The following is a 21,874-nucleotide window of genomic DNA, read 5'->3' as shown; positions in this document are numbered from 1 at the left end:
AACACAAAAGCACCAGACATTATGATATATACTTATAATTTATAATATTATATCTGGGAAGTGAGCGCGAGGGCCCTCGGTGCGCCTGCTTGCTGCTGCTGCTGTGCTGAAGTCTCACACACAACCTGTCAAAAGGGGAGGGGGTGGGGTGCCTCCAAATAAAGCACATTTCATTCATAATATTGTCAATCCAAGCCCATTATGTCACAATTAATTTTTCCTGGGTTGTGCGAAATCTCAGAAATCGTTAGATGGGCGCTCCTTGTGTGAGCAGCATAGAGTAGAGTACAGCAAACATAAAATAAATCCTCCTGTGCCTTTTGGCACCTGGGGGGGCATGGGTGGGATGTTCGCCCAGGGCACCAAACAGGCTAGGACCGCCCCTGAATACGGCAGTACTGTATGAGTGAACCGCCATGATATGCTAAGTGAACTCAGTCGGGTGAAGCTTCAGCATGGTGCGACAGTAGCTGCATGAGAAAAAGGCATAATAATTGTGATCAAGTGCAAGGACAAGGAAGATGTTAGCCCTATAAGCACTGTTCACAACATGGCAACTCTCAATATTCATTTCAGGGGAAATATAGAGGTCACTAAGCCTTGTGCTGTGGTAGCAGAAAAAGCATAACGGACGCTTTGAGTGTGTAGGTCAGGAACTGACATTCTACTGTACTTTCATGCACAAGCAACAGAAAAAATCTTATAAGAAAAGTGGGCAATGATACACACTTCTACAGTCTCAATTGCAACATCGAGCTTTGATTGGGGATTGTCTCAAAACATGTCGCACAAACAACATGTGCTAACATACCCTTTCTACTGTATGTTGCTGTTCTGATATTTACATGTTTCTGTATGTTTCTGTTATTTAACACACATAACATTTTTTTCTTGTTGAAAAACATTCAACTTTTTGTCTAATTTTTCCTGGGGTAGACATGGCACTAAGGAGACTATCCATGAAGCCTCTGGGTTGAATGACAACACCAACACCGACAAAGAAACATTTTAAATGAAGAATTTATTTGTATAAACAAAAGGAGCACAAAAAAATGACCAAAAGAGGGAGAAAGTACAAAATAATCCGAACATGTGTACGTCTGAAACAGCAGCACACGGCAATCAAACAAAGCAAGCAAACGAATCCACAAACCAGTACTGTAAAAGGGGAACAGTACTCACTCAATGCTGTCCCCTCAATTCTGAGCGACGCCCTGCTAGGACCAGAATATAAAGATAGAGGGCGGTCCCAGCAGTATTGGGTGGCCACGCCTCTTGGGGCACCACCCACAAAACACAAGGAATAGACTGAAACTTAACTGCACAATACATAAATACTAAATAAATATAGCAAGATTAAGAAAAATGACATACAAACAAAAAACAAATGAAAAATAAGATTTCAAAACCACTAATAAAAAAGAAAAATAAACTTAAGCCAGGGAATAAACCCTGGCTGTGAGATAATACAATAAAATTTGGACTACAGCAGACTTAGAAAATGACTGAATTACTTCCTAAAACACCTGCAGCTCGGGTTTATTTATAAATGTGATTAGAAATGCATCTTTAATTTAGGTTGTTAAGTTATTGTGAGTAAGTCCGGCCTGCAACAACTCTACTGGGACATCTGCTACCATTGAAAAATATTTTCTCTCCATAGGGTTTAGCCGACACAGTGACTGAAGCGGATACACATAACTGCTGACACGCTCTGTTTAGGTCCAATTTCTTAAAAGAGCGGTGTCCCCCTTGGACGTTCGAGCACTGATATATACTGTGTGAACGCTGGCCCCGGCACAGACAGACGGACAACATTTTTGCACCCAACACACTGTTTATTTACACTATATACAAATATAAAAGTCCAGTGCACACTCACAAACCCCAGTGCCTCTTGCACCGATTTCCCCAAAGTCCAGGGCCCACAGTCTTTGTGCCTTCCTGGCCGCCTCCCGTCCTCTCTCTCCAGTTCAGTCTTTCTGCCTCCCGACTTCCACCACCGACTGGAGGGAGGCGGCCCCTTTTATGGGAACCCGGACGGGTTCCAGCTGCTCCCCGGCACTTAGCGGTGGCCACACCCCTGTGTGGCGGAAGTGCCGGCTGCGCACTCGGAAGCCGTCCGTGTCTCCCCGGTCGTCTTCCCCCCGGCACTTCCTGGTGTGGCGGAAGTGCCGGGCTCTCGGGATAAACAGGCACTGGGGCGCCGCCTGGCGGTGGCCACGGGTCCCTACAGGGCTGGACTTCAAAGCCCCCTACCCGAGGCCCCCTGCATAACCAGGACGGACGCCCCCACTCGGTCTGGAGGAGGCACACGCCCTCCTCTGGTCCTCCAAGGCGTCCCGGCTGGGCTACATCCCCGGCCAAAGACCACACGGGATAAACCGGCATCGGGGCGCCGCCTGGCGGTGGCCACGGGCCCCTACAGGGTAGGGCTTCCATGCCCTCGACCCGTGGCTCCCAACAGAACCAGGACGGACGCCCCCTCACGGTCTGGAGGAGGCACAAGCCCTCCTCATGTCCTCCTGGGCGTCCCGGCCGGGGACCACAACTGACATTAGATCAGTAGACCCTATTCCTAGCAGCCTGGACTATTTCACCTGGTTTTGCACCAGTTTTCATACTTGTAAGGCATTCCACAATGAAGCTGACAATCATGCTAAGGTATATGACTAAAAATCATTTCCAATTAACAAAAAGGTTAACCTGCTGAGCAACTGGCTTTGGCCACCTCTGTGGGGTGATTCGAATTCAATTGCTGCACTGCTGAATTTCATTGTGCCCTTATGATTATTTGCGATGCTGCATCAAGGCTACAATTTCCTGGGTTCAAATCCTAGGCCTGGTTGCTGCCTGTGACCCAAAGACATGAAGGTTAGGTGCTCACAGTATGAGTGGGCCCTGCAATCAACTGGAGCCCTGTTCAGGGTTGTTTCCCTGATTATCTCAGATCCTGCCTGGATAGGTTCCTCCATGAAAATTGAATTGCAGTGGGTTTGAGTTATGTATTATGATCTGAATAAGATGGATCAGATTACAAGTATGGATGGTATACTGGTTAGTGCTTCTTGAATTTTAACCTATTCAGCCTGTTTATTGGCCTTACTTATTTTGGGATTATAACCTCCAAAGCGGCACTGTTTTTATCATGGATTACTGAGAATAAACTCCACAGAGCAGTTTGTACCAATCATGTTGTTTGTGTTCAAATTGCACTTGTCTATCTCGGTACAGGACTAGCTCTGTCTTGGGAAACAGAAGATGTCCAGACTGAAGGCAACCCAGGGGATCACACTTGCATATCTCTTGAGTTCTTTGAATCCCAACAGAGTTTGCACGTTCTCTGCACATCTGCCTGGCTTTTCCTCTGTGTATTCTCCCACTTCCTAAAGACATACAGGCCAGACTAATATAAGAGTGCTATGACCCAGCAGGAATACATGTGCACTGATTGACTGGCCTCCTCTACAAAGATGGTCCTTGCCTTGCCCCTGATGCTGGTGGCATATCCTCCTACCCGCTATTGGATAATGCAGATCTAACAGCGATCAGAATGGTGCTGTTTGATATGACCCCAAGACGATCTGAGTGATTTTTTTTTTACTATCAACAAAAATGAACAATTTTCAACAAATCTGGGTTGAGTAACTACAAAGAGCAGTAGAGCAAGCAGACATCAGTCACACACGTCTTGGGGAAATCATACTTTCCATTGTGTAGGCTTGTAGCGTGTAAGAAAACATCATCAGATACCTGGAAAAGTTTTATTGATTATGGTGGTCAGGTTTTGTATGATAGTGAAAACTTTTTCAGATCCCAGCTGGCTATCTGCCACATGTGGGGTGTCATCCCTAGGAGGCAAAAAATAAAGTTAAATCACATTTATACAATTTAGAATAATGTGCATTAGAAAAATAGGAAACATGTGTTATAATGGCTAACAATCAATTATAATTCATCTATCCATCCATCCATCCCCTAATCCATTTATTTAAGAACAACATCTATTTCTGTAGCACATTTCCATACCAAAAGTGCTGTACAAGTTAAAAAAAAAATTACAATTACAAAGGAAATAAATAAATAAACAATACAAATAAATAAAACAGTAAAATAAATACTCCCTGTGTCTGCGTGGGTTTCCTCCGGGTACTCCGGTTTCCTCTCACAGTCCAATGACATGCAGGTTAGGTGCATTGGCAATTCTAAATTGTCCCTAGTGTGTGCTTGGTGTGTGGGTGTGTGTGCCCTGCAGTGGGCTGGCGCCCTGCCCGGGGTTTGTTTCCTGCCTTGCGCCCTGTGTTGGCTGGGATTGGCTCCAGCAGACCCCTGTGACCCTGTAGTTTAGGATATAGAGGGTTGGATAATGGATGGATGGAGGGTAAAATAAATATGCAAAGCTTTCTAACAGAACTCAACATAAATTACTGTTAATGATATTCAGTTCTTAAGTCTTTAATTGGTAGTCACAATGCTATGGTCAAATAGCAAAGGAGGAGTGGAAAACACAAACTCCAGGGATATTGTCCAGAAAAGAACACCCAATGGGCTCTGAGGCTAAATAACTGGCCAACTGTGTATTCTACAAAACATAAATGTGAAAAAGTCACTATTAGTATGATGCATCACACAACAAGACTTGACGTAACTGGTCCCATCTACAGGTAAGAGCATCCAGGCAGCAGCACAGGATGACGTCGCAGAAACAGAAAACTGAGAACAGTACTGATTGATGGTGAAATGTGCTATCTAAGAATGGAATATTGCTGTGCCCACCATAAAAAAACCTCACACTGGTTCCATTCCATCTAAACTAGTGTGGTGCTGAGGTGTCACCCGTTGCATGGCGGGTCCTAACCTGGGGTCCTGAGTTGGTTTGTCAAGTGGTGGGTCCGGCAATGCACTGTATCAGCGCGTGCTCCTAACCTCCTCCTCCTTATATAAGATCTACTACTGGTGACATTAAGGAAGGATAAACAAATAGGTTTTTGGGAGCTTTTTTTACATTTTTTAATTCCATAGCATTACCATTGTTTATCTCTTTGGTGAAGCATTCAATGTTTGTTGCAAAAGGCCACCTCTCCAGTTCTTGTATGCTTGGCTATGGGATTGTGCAGCATACCAGTGTTGCAGGATCTAAGATTATGATGTAAGAATGTGGTGATACAGACACTCCAATATATACAAAAAAAGCAAGAGCACGTTAAAATCTCTGAAAGACACAGACAAAAAGAGAAACAATACTAGGACTGATGTAATATGCGCAGATGATCTTTTTCTGGTTAAAATTCTTGTTGTTACGCCTTGAACTAGTTGCTGTCGATTCATGTTTTTCTTGAGTAGTTTTCATAGGGGTACCTTACCGCATTCTAGTGGGCTAAAAAACAAAAGTGTATATTAATCTTTCAGCATCTAATAAGACATCTAACTCTTATAGTGTTTCTTAAGTTAAAGAATGCCATTTTAATAATAGGGGTGGCGGTGGCGCAGTGGTAGTGCTGCTGCCTCGCAGTTAGGAGACCCAGGTTCACCTCCCGGGTCCTCCCTGCGTGGAGTTTGCATGTTCTCCCCGTGTCTGCGTGGGTTTCCTCCGGGCGCTCCGGTTTCCTCCCACAATCCAAAGACATGCAGTTTAGGTAGATTGGCGATTCTAAATTGGCCCTAGTGTGTGCTTGGTTTGTGTGTGTCCTGCGGTGGGTTGGCACCCTGCCCAGGATTGGTTCCTGTCTTGTGCCCTGTGTTGGCTGGGATTGGCTCCAGTAGACCCCCGTGACCCTGTATTCGGATTCAGCGGGTTAGTAAATGGATGGATTTTAATAATATGCCGTGAGATATGGCCGGCCATTCATCCCGGCCAATACCCCCAGGCCGCCAGATGGAGCCCTCCTTGCAGAATAGAGGAGCCCCAAATGCCGGCAGGGAATTATAGACTGTGGAATGATAATGTACAGCCCTGCTGGATACCAAGGGGGCCGCCAGGAGTCGCTGCAGAGAGGCCCAGGGATTTATATTTCCCATATAGCCCGGAAGTATTTCCAAGTCACGGGAACGGAAGAAATGATATACTTCTGGGCTGAAGAAAAAGAGAAGTTTTTACCTGACCCGGAAGTGCTGGATAATCACATGGACTGAGGGCTCAGAAGCACTTCCGGGTCGAGAACTATAAAGGACTGTGGGAATTCCCCGAAAAATGAGCTGAGTTGGGAGGCAGGGTGGCTAAGCGTCTGGGAGTGGAGGATTGGATTATCATATTGTTTATTGAGTATTTGGAAGTGGAGGGTGCTTTGTGCACATTCTTATTATAATAAATAATTATTGGACTTTTTATCTGGTGTCTGACGTGGTATCTGAGGGTTCAAGGGAGCGAGAGCCCTTAATCTATCACAATGCTTAACATGTGATTTAAATTTAGGCTAAGTCTGTAATAATGTCTAAATTCTTTACTTCTGGTTTAATTTGTAAAGCCCAAGGTTCTAAATCTGTTTCTTATTGTTATACTACATTTTTCTTTATGTCACTATATCTGGACAATACTGTTATGAGTTGTATTCACACGTGCATGTTAAATTTGGCACACAGGGGCGCAGCAGTTAGAATTGCTAGCCAAGCATTGGATTAGATAGCCAAAGACAACTGGAGGCTTGTGTAGTCAGCTTAAACACAGAATAGGGTATTTCTGTCCTCTGTCAGTACAAATCTTTTTTCCTTATTGGGGGAATGAGAATTGGTACGTAAGCACTATGATATTTCTGTATTTTGCGGAGGAGGAATTCAGCCCTAGTTTGGAGACAGAGAAGACCAGCAAGTGAAGCAAGACATTATAAAGGCTTGGACAGCAGCCAGACCATTGGAGGCGGTGTCGACAAAGTTCGAACAAAACCCTCCCAGCGTGGAGACGAGAAAATGGCTGACTGTGTTGATCCAGATTTCCCACCTGGATTAAGTCTGTCCATGCGCCTCCCCGTCTGTAACCGCGATAACCGTCAGTAAATGTAAGCGAAAAGTTATTTTTTCTCATGTGATTCTTGTACCGCTGTAATCACGATGGGAGGGATATCGCCGTTTCTGGTATATTATGATATTGTAATGACCCGGCAGTCAGCGCTGGTGGCATGGTGCATTGTGGGTATTTCTGTAACGTTACTGTTTGTACTGGGCAAGCAAGGCAATTGATTTCCTGTTGTACTATAAATGTTATATGTGTTTGTGTTGCAGTTGCTTGGGTGGGCTTGGGTCGTTTGCAGCCCAGGAGTGGTAAGTGTAACAGTTACCATCATGGAGAAGGATGTCTTTCTGAATGACCTTGGCAATGGCCTTGCAATATGTTGAGCTTTGTTTCTGACTATCTGCTCTAATAAAGAGATACAAAAGGACAGAGCTGTGTGTTGCTAGATTCCATCTATGCAATTATGTACGGAGACACTCGGGGTCGTGCGGTGTATGGGACACGAGTGTTCGCTTGCTTAATGAGCTGGGTACAGCTGCGTGCATGGCACTGGCATTCCGCTGGCCGACCAGCTTGGGGTAAGTGCACAGTGGAGTTCAGCTCCGAGAACTTCAATACTCAACCACCGGTTGTTACAATATTGTTTAATTATTTAATATGCCACAATTTCAAAAGAACACATTTCCAAGAGAGCTAATGCCTCTTCAGGAAACACTTATACCCTTATTTTTGAATTGATGCCAATCACTAACATTTCCAATTAATACTCATCTATTCTGTAATGCTAGCACGATACCAGAGGGCATACAGCATCAGGGTCATTTACCGCTACACATAAGTAAAGCTGCGTGTCTTCTGCATAGCTATGGTAGTTCACGTTGGGTTTCAAAATAATTTGAGCATGTAGAGCAGACTGAGGATAGCAGCGCTCCAAGACTTGGTCCCTGTGGCACACAAAACCAGGCAATATCAGAAAGACCACTAAATGAAAATGCACTGATCTATGGTTTCTAACACTCCGATGTAATAAAACAACAACCAATGTGTTTGTTATGCATACAAGACAGCAGAGAGAATAGTGAGACACATCTAGAGACAGATGTAGTCAAAAAAAAAAAACAAAAGTCATAACCCGGGATATCATGAGATGCTTTAACAAAGCCAAATCGAGAAGTCAAAAAGGTATGGCAAAAGGTGGAATATTTCAAGATCAAAATGGCAAAATCTTTACAGTATGAAGCACCAATGAGTTTTTTTTTGGCAAACACAAGCAGAGAAATGCATCTGAGGATGATATTTGAATCCATCATGTTGTTAACTGGCGGCATGGTGGCGCAGTGGTAGCTTCCCGGGTCCTCCCTGCGTGGAGTTTGCATGTTCTCCCCGTGTCTGCATGGGTTTCCTCCGGGCGCTCCGGTTTCCTCCCACAATCCAGAGACATGCAGGTTAGGTGGATTGGCGATTCTAAATTGGCCCTAATGTGTTTGTGTGTGTCCTGCGGTGGGTTGGCACCCTGCCCAGGATTGGTTCCTGCCTTGTGCCCTTTGTTGGCTGGGATTGGCTCCAGCAGACCCCCGTGACCCTGTGTTCGGATTCAGTGGATGGATGTTGTTAACTTCAGGGTCACGACCCTCCTGACTTACATCCCTAATGCCTCTGTTCTACCAGTGGTTACATGGTAACAATGTAGCCCGTCACAAGCAAAATGGCATCGGAAACGAAAACAGTGGTTCTCAATCTGTGGGACGGGCCCCCCTAGGGGGGCGTGAAGTAACGAAAAGAGGGGCATAAAGATGTGAAAAAAAGAAAACAAGAATCAAAAATATGAAATAAACATCTGTTGAAACCAAAACAAATTAACTACATTCTGATACTAGAACAATAAATATAGAGTTAGATAAATGTCTATAAAAGTTAAGTAGGTATAATAAAATATGCATCTACATTTCAAAAAAATGTTAGGGGGGGCGATTAAAACTGTTATGAAAACTCGGGTCGCAAATACTTAAAGGTTGAGAAACACTGGTCTAAAATAAATTACAAAATCCTAAACTGAACATTGTAGCAAGCAATTAGTGTAAAAATAGACTCCATGTCTCAAAAACACAGATGGAAACTCCCAGTCATACAGGTTCCTAATAATAAAGGATAAAAACAATAAACAAATACTTTATAATAGCATAAGTTCCATCAGCAGTAAGCTGTTTTTTGCGAATCTTTTTATTTTCATGTTCTTTTTATCAGTTTCATGCATTGTTTTGAGTTTTGTTTTTTGTGGTTATGATGGAGTCATCATGTTGTCGCCATTTTACTGAGGTCATATTTTATTTTAGCAGCCATCTTTTTTGTGGCTTGATTGACTGTTTTTGCTCATGTGACCCTGACCTTGTGATGTGTGACATCACTATCAGCATATATCCAGTTTTGGGCTTTTCAAAAAAAATTCTATTTGGGGTATTCGTACTTCTGGTATTTTTTCAGATATATATTTTTGATGTTTGGAATTGCTTGTTATTTTGGGGCCATTTTGAACTTTATTTATGGTCATGTACATTCAACGTAATTCTGAGTCCCCGTCGTTAGGGCACCCTAGTTGTCATGGGCATGTCCTTGAAGTTTATGATCCTTGTGATGACATACAGTAAAAGGTCTTTCAGGGTGAGCTTGCTCTACTGGAACTGCAGATAAAACCCTTTTTGAATTGTGATACAGAAAATTCTTTGTGTATGTTGAATCTCTTTGCTATTGCTTCTTGACTCTGAGTTAGTCTTTTGTTTTGGTTTGACTCATTGCCTGATTTTGTAATCTCCTCTCATGGTCACTCTCAAATATTAGACTAACCTTAGATCTTCAAATAAGTGTCTGCTTAGAATTCCAAGAGCTAAACTTAAAAGAAGTGGTGAGGCGGCTTTCTGCTGTTATGCACCTAAAATCTGGAATAGCCTGCCAATAGGAATTTGCTAGGCTGCTACAGTGGAGCATTTTAAAACACTGCTGAAAACACATTAGTTTAACGTGGCTTTCTCATAACTTCATTTTACTATTTAATTTAATATTGTTTCTTTGTATCAGTATACTGCTGCTGGATTATGTGAATTTCCCCTTGGGATTAATAAAGTATCTATCTATCTATCTATCTATCTATCTATCTATCTATCTATCTATCTATCTATCTATCTATCTATCTATCTATCTATCTATCTATCTATCTATCTATCTATCTATCTATCTATCGAATTTAATCCTGATGCTGTACAATTTCAATTAATTCTCATTACTATTCATGGTGGCTCCAAAATCTGTACTAATCCCTACTCTCTCTTCTGTTCTTTTTCCGTTTTTTTTTTGTGGTGGCAACCTGTGGCACCACCACCTGATCAAAGCACCGTGATGTCCCTACATTGATGGATTGAAGGCCAGAGGTCCACATGACCGTCATCATCAAGTCCTTCCATGAGAACCCTGAATACAATGAGGACTGATCATTTACTGTATGTTAGGTAGAATGCCTAGAGGGGGCTGGGTGGTCTCGTGGCTTTGGAACCCCTGCAGATTTTATTTTTTCTCTCCAGCCGTCTGTTTTTTTTTTTTTGTTTCTTCTGTCCTCCCTGGCCATCGGACCTTACTTTGATTCTGTGTTAATTAGTGTTCTCTGATTTTAATTCTTACTTTGTCTTTTTTTCTCTTTCTTCGTCATGTAAAGCACTCTGAGCTACATTATTTGTATGAAAATGTGCTCTAGAAATAAATGTTGCTGTTGTAGGTGCTTTGCAGTCATAACAATATTTTTTCTGTGCGTGCTCAAGGTTACTTTTGGTTAGGCATTTTTTCTTTGTTACTTTGTGTTGTGATGTGAAATTTTGCATACAAGTTGATAAATATTTTGTATGTCTTTATTTGTAACTTAGACAAAGCAATATAATATTAGTGTTACATTATAGATAATAACAGCAATGGTTTAAGAACCCCTTTGTAATTTTACGACTGGGTTGGGGGGAAGTGCCTCAAACAAGTTTGGCTAATATTTCTCTGCTAAAGTCTCTCAGTCAACCCCACAGGAAAGCCAGGCTGCCTAATTGCCAAGCTTTACCTTAACATGTGGTTTGGAGGGCAGGTGTGAATGTTTTCTGTCCCTCATTGATGTGAGTTTGGAACTGTTTGGAACTGTCTTGTATCAAAAGCCTTTAAGTACCACAACGCCCTATTGGCTCTAGGGGTTGGACAGAAAACCTATAAATTTGCATGCTTTACCTTACTCTCTCTTTCTCTCCTACCAAACTGATGAAAGACCATCACACACCATGAAATGAAAAGGACAACACACTGAAGAACACAACTCAGCAGAAATATTGAAAAAGGCATGCGGCCTGTTCTGAAGAAAAATGACCACCAATGATGCCTTAACTAGAGACATTTTAAGTAACTAACAAGTTTGTGTGCCACCTGAAACTACACATCACCATTTATCAGGTTGTATGGCTGCCAATATTCAAATGTACTTTGCATATTGTTATTATTTATGAATATTATCAATAATACATTATTTAAATTGTAAGTTAACTCCTGCTTGTCTTTTACTACACCTAATTGCCTGAGGTTATAGATGTAGAAGGGAAGGTGGGGAGAAGTCATATGGTACAATACCTTATAAACAGTGTTAAGTCTGTGAGATTTGAGGCATTCTGACAAAGGCTACATATTAATAATACAATGACAAAACACTTTGGTTGCAGAATTCTGCTCAGAATTTTGACTTTGATTTTTTCTTTGCCTCAAAAACGACTTGGTTTGCAGATATTATTATCTTTATTGGTTATTATTTAACCTCTGTATATCCTTCAATCTGAGCTTGTTTCTCCCTTTGTTTAGCTCTTTTAATCTCCTAGCCACATTATTTACAATAAAATTCCCAACAGTTGTAAACCAATAACTACTTTAGCCAAAGCGGTTTCTGTACTGTGATTTGAGTGTAGTTCCTCAGCTGTTCTATTAGGTGGCCCTAATGACGCATCTCCCTGGGCTCCACATAAAGGAGACAGGGCAGATAACTTCTTAAACTAACACTTATAATAGAAAAATAGTAGAAAATTGCAAAATAATTAGTAACCACCAAAAGATTAACAAAAAGGAACCAACCATTCATTAAGTGAATGCCCATCACAAGACATACTTATGCACACACCAACAGAGGAGACATTTTCACTTATCAGTTACGCTAAGGTGCACATCTTTGAGTAAAACTGCAATACGTTGAAAAAAGCCTATGCAAGGATGGGGAGCACATGAAAACTCCACACAGACAGTGACCAGAATGTTGGGCTAACCATCTGCCTCAATAACAAACAATTCTGAGTTCCTTAAAACAAAACAAGCAGGGTTAAATTGACAACCTTAAAATAAAAAGTGGTTCTTCCCCAGTGATCCAAAATCATGTACACTGTGGATGAGGTTGCACTCTTTACCCTCCATGCTACATACCCAGTCCAGAAGATGAAGTCTGGAGTTGGAAAAAATTGTTTCATAGCTTTAATGGAGGACTCAATCAGGGCCCAAGGAGAGTCACAATGGTAATCACCAAAAGGACCAGCGCTGAGTGCTGGGTTCGGACCACTGGAGGGGCAGACGGTGTACAGATCATTTGAAAGCTTGTATTCTGGTTCCAGATGCAGGTCACTTATGTGCCAGAAGTAGCCTAAAATGAGATAGATGCTTTATAGCCCTTCATGAAGTATATAAGTTCACAAGCTCAAGTTCATTGTTTGCCCTTTAAGACACCCATTATGAAAGAAACACTTTTCTTACTCTATGAGGTTCATTTGGTTAGAACATAGCTAAATGGTCCCAATATCTTATGCAGATTCTTTTGAGAAGTTGTCAAGGTTTACAGTCGCACTACATGATGTGGTAGTTATTGCTTCCAGTGACTCTCTGTATGGATAAGTACAGGGTGGTCCAGATCAAATTATGCAGATCCTGATCGTCTGGATAACTTTGACTTATGCGGGGATAATTCCAGTTCGGCGCGAAGACGATTCTTCTCGGTGGTCCGGGATTCTTCAGATGATTTTCTATGTAATAAACTTAATAAGTTATAACATAATGAAAATTACATAATTAGATCCGGACCACCCTATACATCCTGAATTATGTCTTAAATGTGCTTCATCTTAATTTCCCCATTAGGTATCTTTGAGAATATTGAAGATCTGGATTAGGTCCCCATTCAGCCTTTTTCCTGGGAACTAAAGATGTCTTAGTCTTAGGAGGACTTGGCCTTTATTATGGGGATGCATGTGGTTGTTCACCTTATAGAGCTGCTGTGACTTTTTTTATTTTATGGTGACCTGAAGTTCACACTTGGCATAGACCCAGTCTCACTAGAGCATTGCATCCTTTGGTTTATATTGAACAGTTTTTATAATATAACCCAACATCTTATTTGTCTCTTTAAATGTTTATGCACATTGCATGGAGAAAGACATTGCAGTTTTAAATTCAACTCTGAACCATTTATAGAGCTTTAATGAATGCTAGCTTTCAAACCAAATGCCCTTAATGTTCTTCATAACCATTCATGGAATGAAACCATGAGTCATAAAAATAAATGGAAGGACAAAAACTTGTAGGAAAACAAAAAGCTGTGGATTGGAGCCGTTTGCTTGTTCTAAAAACCACTTAAAACAAGAAATGCAGATCCTAAAATGCAAGCAAAGTGCAGCTGCAATGGATGAGCAGGCATTGATGACTTCTCTCTAAATGAACTCTCAGCTTCTATACAGATTGCCGGCAGATGCAACAACATATCAGGTGTCCTGAGCATCACCTCAGTGGCAGTCCATGGCCAATCTTTGGTCTCTTGACTTGTGCTGCTGCTTTTCAGAATCCCCTCCAAGGCTCCTTAGACCAGATCCTGAATATCCATGCATACTGGATATTATTTTAGATTGAATCTAATTTTCGGGAATAATTCTGAACCAGTACCGGAAGCCCGTCTCTTGGATAGCAGAAAATAATAAACATAAAACTGAACATTGTGTTTGCTGATGCTCTGTAGGATTTAAGTGTTTTTTAAACAATGCATCATGAGGCTAGTTCAGCTAAGAACAACAAATTGACAAGACACATCATAGCAAGTCACAGCCAGCCAGTGTTCAAAAACTATCATTCCATCACTGACAAGAGTGACAATAAAGTTTAAAGGTCCAGACCTTCATTTCTCTAAATTTTCCATCCTATCAGGGAAGTCAAAGCCTAATGTGACAGCTATAGGTAACAGGCAGATGTTTACTCAGTCCTGATATGGTGATTTCCACAAAGAGGCGATTCTACCTGTTATTCTATGGATTAAGTGGTACCAAGCTACCATTTATTTTTTGTTTGAAGACCTGCTATATAACAGTAGGAGACTTACCTGATAAAGCAAGGGCGCCATGGCTGCAATTCAAAAGAAGCAAGAGGATCGTCAATCTGCCAGACATGACTTTAAAGCAGTCCTCCTTTCATGCTTGTCCCTTAGAAAATGAAAGAAAAGATGATCGGTGTCCAACTCAGCGTTAAAACTTTGCAGCAGATAAGATAGCTTTAATGAATATGGCACCATCCTAGTGCATTAAGGCAATAAGTAACTGGCTAGTCATGGAACCATTTAGCAATATTTTTTTCACATATACCATGCAAATATACTGTAAGGTGTGATGCTGTTTGATTAATATTTAAACAATTTTAAAGCAACTGGCAATGTCACGTGTAGATAAGGAGCTCCACAGGTTTTTGCACTCCGAACTTTCAGTGCATTATGAGCGAACATTCCAAAGGACAGACACTATCAGCTTTGAGGAAATATCACTTTATATGATATGAGATAAACACAATATAATCAGTACACAGATAAACATTATTACACATGACAGATCTGGATTTAAGGCAAGTGCAATGTAAAGATGTGGAGAAGAAACAGTGAAAGGAGATTTGCGCACAATGTGGAAGAAAATGTGATCTATCTACAGATTTATTGGGTTATTATTGTCATGTAACAGAGTACAGTGAAACACTTTTCTCTCATTAATGAGTATAACAACCTTACCTAAGAATGTCTGTCTTCCTAGCCTGAAAAATCTCAGAACACATCTGTCATAACCTAGAAGCAACAGGTTACAAGCCAAATATAGTCATGCATACTGAATGCATTCTTCTATGTGGCCAATAACGGCACTAGCTGACAAAGCTGGTTGGTTATTCACCCTAAGATATCCATCTAGACTCAAAGACTCAGAGTATCTTTATTGGTATTACAAGAATCAGCATATTTTGCCAGAGGAAAAACAGTTTCAGCGATAGCAAACATGAGGATATAAATATAAAGAAATAGGCAGAGGAGAACAATAATATAATAATGACATTTAAAGAAAGCGATAATATATACATATTCACTAGAATCCCTAAACAGTAATATATGAAAACTTAAATACAACCATTCATATCCATGTTATTTTGGGCAAATTTTGGTTCTTTCTTTCAGTCTATTGTAGGCAGAAACTATAGAAAAGTATATTCTGAAAGCTGATGATTTGCATATATTCAAAGAGAATCTTGAGTATATATGAAAATAAGCATTATATCTTAGTGCATGTTAGGGAAGTAAGGGTTAAATCACAAAAAGGCCTGTCAAGTGGGCATGATGGATAGAACAGAATGCTACACTCATTAGGCTGGGAAATATTGGTGGAGGAAATTAGAGGCAGGAGCAAGGCAATGGAGTGCTGGGAGTCAGATGAGGGTGACACATGAGCTAAGAGAGGTAAGCTCTTGATAAGAACTCTAATAAAATTAAGAATGCCCTATCGATAGCTGATCAGTTCACCTGACCTGAGTCTGTATATGCATTGCATAATAAAGATTGATTCTGCTGCCTATCCTGAGACTCCGAGTGCCTTCTTTGAGCTAAGGGTGCCCATCTCCTCTTCGACAAAACGTACCTGGCTGCTCCCTCTGCTTTCTGAGTCTACCCTCCCTGAAGAATTTCCTTTTCTGTTGTTGTTGTTGTTGTCCAGTGCTAGGAACTCTGAGACTGTTTCTGATGGTTTGGTGATGCTGGAGTCCCTAGACTGCATTGTATTTGGGGTACTGAAGTACAAAATGATGTTTGCTCATATTCTCTATCCTTTCTGGATCTCCGTGTTTGATGATGATGATCAGTTTCAATAGCCACTCTATGGTCACTAGGTCTGTATTGCAACATCAACTATTTGTCCTTGGGGTCTGTTATTGTGACGTGGTATGGTACCAAAGTGCTGTCCTGCTTAGAAGTGTATAGCAGTCCAATTTGTTATGAAGTTTTTGTCGCCACTGAGTGATGCAGAATCTTCTGTTTTCATCTGCATCTATCTATCTATCTATCTATCTATCTATCTATCTATCTATCTATCTATCTATCTATCTATCTATCTATCTATCTATCTATCTATCTATCTATCTATCTATCTATCTATCTATCTGTCTGTCTGTCTGTCATATGATGTCTTTCCTACCTGTCTTTCTATCTTTTAATCTTTCTACTAGTTGTATAGGGTCCTATATATCTATTATATAGTGCCTTTCACATCTATCTATCTATCTATCTATCTATCTATCTATCTATCTATCTATCTATCTATCTATCTATCTATCTATCTATCTATCTATCATATAGTGCCTTTCATATCTATCTATCTAGTCACTTATTTGAAACTGGTATAAGAATTATCTGTCTGGTGGTTAGAAATAATTGCACTCAATGTCAAATTATAATTATGTTAATTCTGGACATGACATGATGATCAAGGCATTCCCAAGTCAGTAAAGCACTGTACGTATGCCTAGTTTTGTTCTCTTGTCTCATCTTTGCTCTTTCTCTACATTCTCACTTTCATTCCTCTTTTCTGAAATGAAACAGACTGCAGAAGTCCTGAGGATAAAATGCTAAAGGAATTAATTTATTGACTGTATGCATTCCCAGTTATTCAGATTATTATAAATTATGCATTTATTCTCAATTGCATTTTGATGGGAGAACATAAAAAGAATGAGAAGTAAGAGGTGGCCATTCGGTTGTCAAGCTAGTTAGGCTAGTGTATAGCTAAGTTAGTCTCATATCTTATCCAAGGTGTCAAGGTTTCTGTTTTGACTCCAGGACTAATTTCTTCCAGATTCCAATGACTCTTTGTGTAAAGAAGTGCTTCCCCGATTCAGTCTTAAATGCACTCCACTTTAATTAACACCATGAACCTTGAGTATGTTGCTTGCTATTTTGTCCAATTAATTCAGGTAGTTTAATTTTATCCAAGCCTTTGAGATATTTAAAGACTTTCTGCTCAACACTAAAAGGGTTCAAATGCCTGAGCTTTTCCGAGCAGGAGTGTGTGACCAGACCTCTATACATTTGGCTCCATGTTTTTGGCCACTTTTGATGGGTTCCTCTTTATTTTTCTTTTTATTCCATTTCACACCAGCTGGCCTGTGATTCTCTTGTAAACTCCTGCCCTGTGCCAGTGTTAAATCTATGTGTGTTTGACTGATTGAGGCAGGAGCTACTGACTAGTAGCAGTCATGGCCTAACTTACCACTCCCATCTTAGACTTCTGATGGTAAGAGACAGCCACATTCTGACCATCCTGTCGGCAGTGAGAGGTGAAACAAACATCTACTCTGTTACACTGGGTTATAATACTAGTAATGTGTGTGTCGTCCTATAATCAAGTAAAGGAGCACATAGTTAAAAACTTCAGAGCCTTAAATAGTGGTTATGGCCTTTTCTCCTGCCCAAGTGCCACCAAATATTTTAATTTGCACTGCAAAGATTTGTATATCACAGGTCATTTGCCAGAAATACAAGGCTGCAGGAACTTTCAGGAACTGACGAGTTTGTGTATGATGTAGGCCCTGAGCTACCTGTGGTCTCTGGCCACTTTACTGCGTTACATTACTACCACACAACTGGAACTGTAACCTTTATGCAAAATATATGAAGTGATGCAGTGCGAAATGAGGTGCGTTTGAGGGTTACTGAATGATGTGAACAGAGTTTTGTATTAAAGCAGAAAAGAACAATAAGATTTCTTTGGCCGGCCGAGTGGAGGTCAAAACTGAAAAGCTACCAAACAGTAAACAAATCATAAAATGCGAAACAAACACACTTACAGTCTGTCCTTCCAGATCCATCCTCTACAGGTGAATTCAAGGATGATCTTGTCTTTATCAAGGAAACTCCTGTAGCAGCCAAGCATCTATGATGAAGGAAAAATAACGGCTGGGTTATGTGGTTGGCTTCATCTAAGTAAGAAGAACTGATTGAATTTCTGTCTGATTCAGCAGTTGTGAAAGTATTATTCCAAAAATAACCTTTGTGGTTTATGAAACTGATCCCAATTTGGTAAGGAGGCAGAGCTCAGCTGGCATGGGTGGGGTGCTCTGATTCAAACCAGCTGCTCTACTTGTGACACACAAACACTGCAGTCTCAATGGTGTAAAACCTCTGCAGTTAATGCAGCTTCTCTACCACTGGCATTCATTTAACCTCTTTCAAAATACTGAGTTTAAAATATCCTCATTGATTTAAGGTATACAGTACACCTATCTAAACATACACAACAGCAAATTTTGTTAAAAAACACACAAATAGCTCTGGGTGTCTAGCTGTGTTATTTACGGAAGTGTATACAGTGGATTCAGAAAGAATGCAGAGCCCTTCACTCCCTGCATACATTATTGTGTTGTAAATTTCATTTAAAATGGAGAAACACGCTATTCCTGCCCATCACTCTATGTCCATTAACTCATAATAACAAAGTGGAAACATGTTTTCAGAAAGATTTTCAACTTTATTAAAAATCAAAAATTGAAATCTCTCATTTCTGTATGTATTCAGACTCTTTGCCATGGCACTCCACATTGTGGTCAGGTGCATCCAGTGTGCTTTAATTCATCTAGAGATGTGTCTAGAACTTGACAAGAGTCCACCGAAATGAACTGACTGGACATCATTTAGAAAGGCAGACATGTACCTGTACTTCACACTGCATGTCAGGACAAAAAACAAGCCATGAAGTCCAAGGAACTCTCTGTAGACCTCTGCGCTAAAATGGTGGCGAGGCATAGATCAGCGCAAAAGGATAAAAATGTTTGTAAAGCTTTCCGTGTTCCCATGAGCACAGTGTCCTCAATAACTGTTAACTTGAAGACGTTTATTACCACCAAGACTCTCCTTAGAGCTGGCCATTCAGCCAAACTTAGTGAAAGAGGAAGAAGGGTCTTGGTCAGGAAGGTGACCAAGACCCCAGTGGTCACCTTCAGAAGTCCTCTGGTGAGATGAGAGAACCTGTTCAATCAATCAATCAATCAACATTTATTTATATAGCACATATTCATACAAAAAAAATGTAGCTCAAAGTGCTTTACAAAATGAATAGAAAAATAGAAGACACAATAAAAATAAACATAAGTCAACATTAATTAACACAGAATAAGAGTAAGGTCCGATGGCCAGGGTGGACAGAAAAAACAAAAAAAAAACTCCAAAGGCTGGAGAAAAAAATAAAATCTGTAGGGGTTCCAGACCAAGAGACCTCCCAGTCCCCTCTGGGCAATCTACCTAACATAAGTCAAACAGTCCTCTTTGTATTTAGGGTTTTCATGGAAGGACCTGATGATGATGGTCACGTAGACTTCTGGCTTTCAGTCCATCAATGTTGGTGCATCATGATGCTTTGAGTAGGTGGTGGTGGCGCAGGCCGCCACCACAAAGAAACCGGAAAAAGAAACAGAAGAGAGAGTTGGGGTCAGTACGGATTTTGGAGCCACTGTGAATAGTTATTATGAAGAATTGAACATACAGAGTATCAGTATTAAGTTAAAGTGAAGTTATAAAAAGGCCATGTTAAAGTAATGTGTTTTCAGCAGTGTTTTAAAGTGCTCTACTGTATCAGCCTGGTGAATTCCTATCGGCAGGCTATTCCAGATTTTAGGTGCATAACAGCAGAAGACCACCTCACCACTTCTTTTAAGTTTAGCTTTTGGAATTATAAGGAGACACTCATTTGAAGATCTAAGGTTACGATTTGAAATATAACGTGTCAGGCATTCCGATATATAAGATGGAGCGAGATTATTTAAGGCTTTATAAACCATAAGCAGTATTTTAAAGTCATTCATGTTGGAAGGATAATCATCTCAGCAACACTCCACCAATCAAATTTTTACTGTAGAGTGTCTAGACAGAAGCCACTCTTCAATAAAAGACATAGGACAGCTGTGGAAGTCAACCCGAACACCACCAGGCTCAGAGACAACACAAGTCCAAAAGCACAATTTTTTATTTTCTTTTTTGTCTTTTCCAGCACACTGTGCACAAGTCACCAACTATAATGCTCAGTCTCTTTTTTCTCTCTCTTTTTCTTCTGCCACCTCCACTCCTCTCCTAGCAAGCAGTATCCTTGACCTCCTGACTCTGGCTCCCTGATTGGAGTGAGGTGGCCTCTTTTATACTGCACCCGGAATTTTTCCAGGTGCTCTTCGGTCATCTGGCAGCACTTCCGAGTGTGGTGGAAGTGCTGCAGTTCAGGGCTCCGCAACTGTTCAGGCGCCCCCTGGCGGTGGCCACGAGCCCCAGCAAGGTTGAGCTTCCAAGCTCCAAGACCCATGGCCCCAATGCAATCCAGGGGGGCTGCCCTCTCGTGTCCCGGGGGAGGTATTGTCTCTCTCCCAGTCCTTCCATCATCGAGGTGTCTCGGATGGGCAAGGGTCCTAGCCGTCTGCCATACAGCCCACAGGGACTTTGAGAGCATGAAGATAAAGATTTTCTGGTCCGATAAGACAAAAATTGAACTGCTTGGGCAGAACACTATGTCTGGTGAAGACCAAGCAGTGCTCACCACCTGCCTAATACCATCCCTCTGGTGAAGCATGGTGGTGGCAGCATCTTACAATGTAGGTGCAGGGACCTCTCAGTGGTAGGGACAGAAAAGATGATCAAAATTGGGTGAAGGAGGAAAGAATCCAAATACAGAGAGGCCCTTAAAGAAAACCTGCTCCAGAAGGTATGCAACTTCAGACTTGGGCAAGGGTTCAGCTTTGAGCACAATGACCTGAAGCATACAGGCAAGACAATGCTGGAGTGGCTTCGGTACAATTCTCTGACTTGTCCTTGAGTGGCCCAGACATAAACCCCAAAGAACATCTGTGGAGGGAACTGAAGTTTTTACAGTTTTTACAGACGCTTCTCATCCAATCTTGTGGAACTTGAGAGGAACTGCCTGTAAGAATGTGATAAACTGCCCAAATCTGGGTGGACAAAGCTTGTAGAGACTTACCCAAAAGGACTTAAGTTGGAAATGCCGCCACAGGGTCTTCTACAAAGTACCGAATTACTGATATGAATAAGTGAGTTTGGTTTTTGATATTTAATACATTTATAAACCTTTCTGAAAACTTGTTTTCACTTTGTAATTATCATTATGATTGTAGATTATGAGTGTAGATTGATGGGCAAAAAATGGCAAATATATCCATTTAAAATTAAATCTACAACACAATAAAGTGTGCAGAAAGTGAAGGGGTCTGAATACTTTGAGAATCCATCGTAGGTGTGTACAAAGTGTGTTACCTTAGTTTTCAACATCCCCTCATATTTATGGCTATCATGTCTATGAACCATAACTATTGTAACAAAGGCGCTATATAGGCGCCTAACCAGACACAGAAAGACACGGAGGCACGTATAAAAAGTACAATGACTTTTATTTTTCTTCAGCTGTGGGACACATCTTCCCCGTGCCACACAGCCCAAACACAGTCCAAAAACCACCAAGCACAAAACACAATTCTTCACCTCACTCCACCACTCCTCCCAGACAAGCTTCGTCTCCTTCCTCCCAACTCTGGCTCTCCGAGTGGTGG

General features: G+C 41.1%; 1 protein-coding gene across 1 annotated transcript in view; it reads right to left on the bottom strand.

The window, feature by feature from the left end:
- Positions 1-18,264, bottom strand: part of smpdl3b (sphingomyelin phosphodiesterase acid like 3B) — a 47,959-nt gene extending 29,695 nt beyond the window's left edge. Inside the window, exons 1-4 of the mRNA XM_039740368.1 lie at positions 18,122-18,264; positions 14,358-14,457; positions 12,425-12,638; positions 3,754-3,851 (exon numbers count right to left, since the gene is read on the bottom strand). Coding sequence (XP_039596302.1) covers positions 3,754-3,851; positions 12,425-12,638; positions 14,358-14,424 — 379 coding nt within the window. The 5' untranslated portion in view covers positions 14,425-14,457; positions 18,122-18,264. The remainder of the gene's footprint in view (positions 1-3,753; positions 3,852-12,424; positions 12,639-14,357; positions 14,458-18,121) is intronic.
- Positions 18,265-21,874: the final 3,610 nt, after the last annotated feature.

Source organism: Polypterus senegalus, chromosome 17 (assembly GCF_016835505.1).
Source record: "Polypterus senegalus isolate Bchr_013 chromosome 17, ASM1683550v1, whole genome shotgun sequence".
Lineage (NCBI taxonomy): Eukaryota > Metazoa > Chordata > Cladistia > Polypteriformes > Polypteridae > Polypterus > Polypterus senegalus.
This window is presented reverse-complemented; position numbering and strand designations above follow the sequence as displayed.